We start from the raw sequence: 4,723 nt of genomic DNA on the forward strand, positions 1-4,723 counted from the left end.
TCCAAACTAAAAGTCTAGAATTCAGTTTTGGATTTTTAAAAATTTAATTGGAGGCATTCCTCGACTATTTAAGTAATTTAAGTAATGCCGAAAGTTGGCGAGCCGCAATTAATTTCAATGTGCGGTGTTAACCTGTTCATTCAAACATTTGAGCAAAATGACTTTTTTGAACCGATTTGGACCGATTCAACAAAAAGCTTTTATCGTAAAAAAAAAGCTTTTGTCAGTGTCAGTTTCCTTTCATGATCTTTCAATTTAGTGAAAAAGACGCGTGAATAGTTTTGCTTATTCAAGTCAAAAATGAATGTTCAAATAAAGAATCTTGAAAACGCGATCGACAATTCTATTGAAATATACGAACAAAATGTCGATCTGCTGAAAACCTTCCGAACAAAATGGAATCAGGATCGGGACATCGCATTCATTGCTGACAATTGTCAGACGCTTCGTGTTAATGACAAGTATGTGGGAAGCCATTTAAATGCTCGAGTCTATACCAATTTTCGCAATTTCCAGATTGATCGACCTGTACCGATCGATTTTCGAGACCACTGCTATGACAATCAAATCAGGAAACGATTGTGCTGGTGCATCGGTTGAAGTTGAGGGTATGGATCATGTGAGTCCTGGTGATTCCCCAGCTGTTAGTGATGCCGAAGAGAAACATCGACCAAACAGTGACACTCGTTCAACGCAATTCTACATCGAGGAACATGTTGATCTTACCGAACAGGCAGTCAGTTTCAAGGATGCTGTTACGGTTGTACATTTCCAAAATGAAATGGATGAATCTTCGTCAATTTCGTCGACTGGTAAGATACGACACAATTAATATAAATGAATTGTCATCTGATTTAGCTGTGTAGAAGAATCCTGTGAATCAAGTCCGGCAGAAAATTCCTCCGAATATGAGGTCGATATCGTAGACGAAAAATACAGTCCCAGCACTTGTGGAAGGTCGTTGCATGCTAAGGAATTCGTAGATCTCGCTAATCAACATGTCAGCTTTAACGAGGCTGTTACTGTTGTACGTTTCTCGAATGACATGCACGAGATGACTACAGTTGAACCTTTGCCGACACCGTCGACAGATGAAGCTTCATCCAAACCGTCCACAGGTAAGGGGCTATGACACAACATTTTGTTAAATAGAAAATCCTCACGTAATTCACATATCTAGGAGGAACGGCAGAATCAGATCCGAAGCAAAAACGAACGCCCAAGCTGTTCGGTTCAGCGTTGAGAAAAGCCAAAAGAATGAAAAAAATCGAAAATTTGAAGAAGAAAAAGTCGATTTCTACATTTTCGGCTGAACCGAATACACTGAGCTCTGTTGCTTCTGAACGAAGTCAGCTTGGTTCGCAGCGAAATTGGAAACGGAGAACTGGTCTGTGCATCCTCTGCGATCAGCGCAATTCATTCTCACGACTGCAGTGGCAACTACATCTTCTGACGCACACCAAAGAAAATTTTTACTTCTGCAAACAGTGCGGACGAACCTTTTCGAAGCGCCACCAGCATAACACATGCCAGTCGACTCTGACCACAGACATCTACGAGCAATACAATTGTGTGGGCGAGGATTATTTGGCGGCATTTGTGTGCAACATTTGCGACTATGTTCGAGTCAGTGAACGCAGAATGTCGAAACATCTAAGCATCAAGCACAATGTCAAGGGTAATTGCAAGCAGTTCTACGCGAAATGTAATTTGGTGATTAGTGCTTAGCTCATGCTGTTGTGTTGAGCCAATCGAAGGCTTCAATAAAATTGGTTCCATCGATTAAACCATCACCATTATGACTCCAATTTGTGCAAGAACTTCCTGTTATTCTCATGTGTTAGCCCCTCCCATAATTCCAAGTAGAAAATTGTGTTCTTCAGCACTATACTAGGAGACACTCTGAATCTGAACTGTCTTGATTCTAGTTTCAAATCTTTAGAACAAAATCGAAAAGAAGAGAAAGTGAAAGTATCGGTTAACGCTCACTGTTTTTCAATGCGAGCATCACAAAGAAAATTAGTAAAGTTTCAGTAAATTCTCCATGAGAGGGCTGAGGAATTAATGGAATGAATTGGACTACAATTGATCGAAGTTTTAATTCCCGAACAGTACCAGCGTAACATAATTCCATAGTACTTGAGCCATCCGTGTTGTCAAGGCAAGGGCATCTATTTGTTATGATATTATCCGCTACATTTTGCTGTCTCAAAATATGTTAGAAATGTTTTCCTTTCAATAATATAGTTCAGTAACATGAAAATGGCTCCTTAAATGCCCGTCATAGGGAAATGACAGGACAGTTTCCCGAAAATGTATGGAAAATTTTATCACAAAAATTCACCAAAATAATTCGAAGAAACTCACCTCCAATGCTTTCCATTGTATTCGGGCATAGTCTCTTTATGTCGCCAAGACATATTTGAACACTAAAACACTTTTTACTCGATTAAGAAACAAAAAGTTTTTTTTGTTTTGTCACGACAAAAACACAGAAAATATTTCGACACAACTGTGACACTATTATTAACTAGAATAACTAGAATGAATGTTTGCTGTGTTCACTTCGGCGGTAAAATATTTTCATTCGACAGTTGTGTCGAAATGTTTTCTGTGTTTTTGTCGAGACAAAACAAAAAAAAAACTTTTTGTTTTTGCATCGAGTAAAAAGTGTTTAGTGTTCAAATATGCCTTGGCGACAATGGAAAGCATAAGAGGTGAGTTTCTTTAATTTTTTTCGGTGAATTTTTGTGATAAAATTTTCCATACATTTTCGGGAAACTGTCCTGTCATTTCCCTATGACGGGCCTTAGGTTCCTAAAATTTTTTGATGTTCCATGTTGTTTGCCATGAAAAGTTGCGGAACAATTTTTTTTTCAGGTTCCAATTCATTTTTCATAAATGACTCATTTAATAAGGTGTCCATGCGAAAGATACATTCAAGTAGCTCAACAAAGACAACAGCTGCTTTACTCTTCGTCAGTGATCTGAGACAACGATTTCGTATTCAGGCCAAAAACATCAAATTCTCTCACCAGATAGAGAGCCAAATTGGAAATAGTTTTTCCAACTTTTTCGTTCCAGTTGTGTCAATTTTTGTTCGAAATGTGACTTTTTCATGCTTGTGTTTGTGTGCCGAAAATGAGAGAAATTTCGGATGTTTTTCTAGAATTTTTGAGCTTTTGCATGAAAACAACTCTCGAAATTGCATATCATTGAAATCAATCGCTTATCACTTGGGAGATATCGATCTGATCAAATTAATACTGGCCTCTGAGTTCACTGGCTACACATTTTGTTCGATTAAAATCCGTGCAGTCAACATTTCGTTGTCGTTGATCCATCTTACCCTTTATGTTTGTGTCATCATTAGGATTTATTGTTCAAAAAAAAGGAACGCTCCCTACTACTATTTTACAACATCGCTCGTGACCACGGCAGAGTAAAATAAACCAGGCATGAGCGGTTCATTTTTAGAACGTCGAATAAGGGACCTAAAGTATAGTTTACACTTAAAAAGAGCACTCCGTTTAGCCTCTGTCTACATGACAGTTGCAAAATAGAACAAAAGAACTGTCACGCAAACGGAGTGGAAATTGAATTTATTTCTATTTTTTACGCCGTTTACGTGACAGTTCCTTTGTTATATTTTACAACTGTCATGTAAACGGAGGCTCTTTTTAAGTGGAAACTATACTTAATACACTGTATGAAAATGAACTCAAATGAACACTGACATAAATTGAAAAATTTTATTCGCAAAAAATATAGGGCTACTAGATTATTCAGGTCCCTTGTCAAATCAGCGCTACCTGCCTGGTTAACTTTACTCTGTCGTGCTCGTGACACAGAAAAAAACCCTCGAAACTTTACCCCTTCACCCATCGTCTGTGTGTCCCTCTCTCTCTTTCTTTCGTAAACTTAAATTATCACCAAACAGCACGATTCATTTATTTATTAACGTAAAACTGCACCTGTAAAAACTTAAAAATTTGAGATTAAACTTAAATAAAAATAATCTCGTTTCCATGAACGTCAGTGTTTTATTTCATTGAACAAATTCATAAACAGACTAATTTTTCCAAATCTGCTGAGCTTATAAAACTTAATGTTTGTTGTGTGGATTTTGCATTGCATATATTGCATTCGAAGCTCAAAAACTTTTCGAGAAAAATAAGTTTTTTTTGCACCGACTTTTACTTTACATATAATTCCGAACTCGAAAACTCGAAATGTTCTATTCATTCGGTGCATATCAAGCGCCTAGCTATATGCATAAATGCATGCAACTGCACGATAATATGGAGAATTTTATTCATTGTGAATCTTTTGAGGGTTTTTCGTTTTATTCGGGTTCCTTATTATAATGCAAAGCCGCACAACTAAACTCCCCCAGTTCAAGTTGTTTTTTTTTCTTTCTTTCCTAATTTCCAACTATAATATTCCACTTGACATGAAAAGACTTCGACGTAAGTTGTAAAGCTTTGTTGGATGTCATTCAGGTTTTTCTTTATTTTTGTTTTTCAAACTTTTCAATAATTTTTTTTACCAGTAACCTTAATTAGATTACGTACACAATTTTGTTCATGGAAATAATTTTTATTTTCGTAATGCTCAAAATGTCCGGACAAAACAACCCCGACAATCGATATATATTAGAAAATGGAATTCCTTCATTCAATTTCGCATATTGATTCTTAAAATAATAGAAAAGGAAAATTGA

At 36.7% G+C, this 4,723-nt stretch overlaps 1 protein-coding gene across 1 annotated transcript; it reads left to right on the forward strand.

The window, feature by feature from the left end:
• The first annotated feature begins 216 nt into the window (after positions 1–216).
• LOC119084344 lies at positions 217–1,790 on the forward strand. Its single transcript, XM_037194285.1, has 4 exons — positions 217–461; positions 517–812; positions 867–1,118; positions 1,181–1,790. Exons 1-4 carry the CDS (start codon positions 301–303, stop codon positions 1,726–1,728), a joined length of 1,257 nt encoding a protein of 418 aa, XP_037050180.1. The 5' UTR covers positions 217–300; the 3' UTR covers positions 1,729–1,790.
• Positions 1,791–4,723: the final 2,933 nt, after the last annotated feature.

This window comes from Bradysia coprophila, unplaced genomic scaffold (genome assembly GCF_014529535.1).
Source record: "Bradysia coprophila strain Holo2 unplaced genomic scaffold, BU_Bcop_v1 contig_732, whole genome shotgun sequence".
Lineage (NCBI taxonomy): Eukaryota > Metazoa > Arthropoda > Insecta > Diptera > Sciaridae > Bradysia > Bradysia coprophila.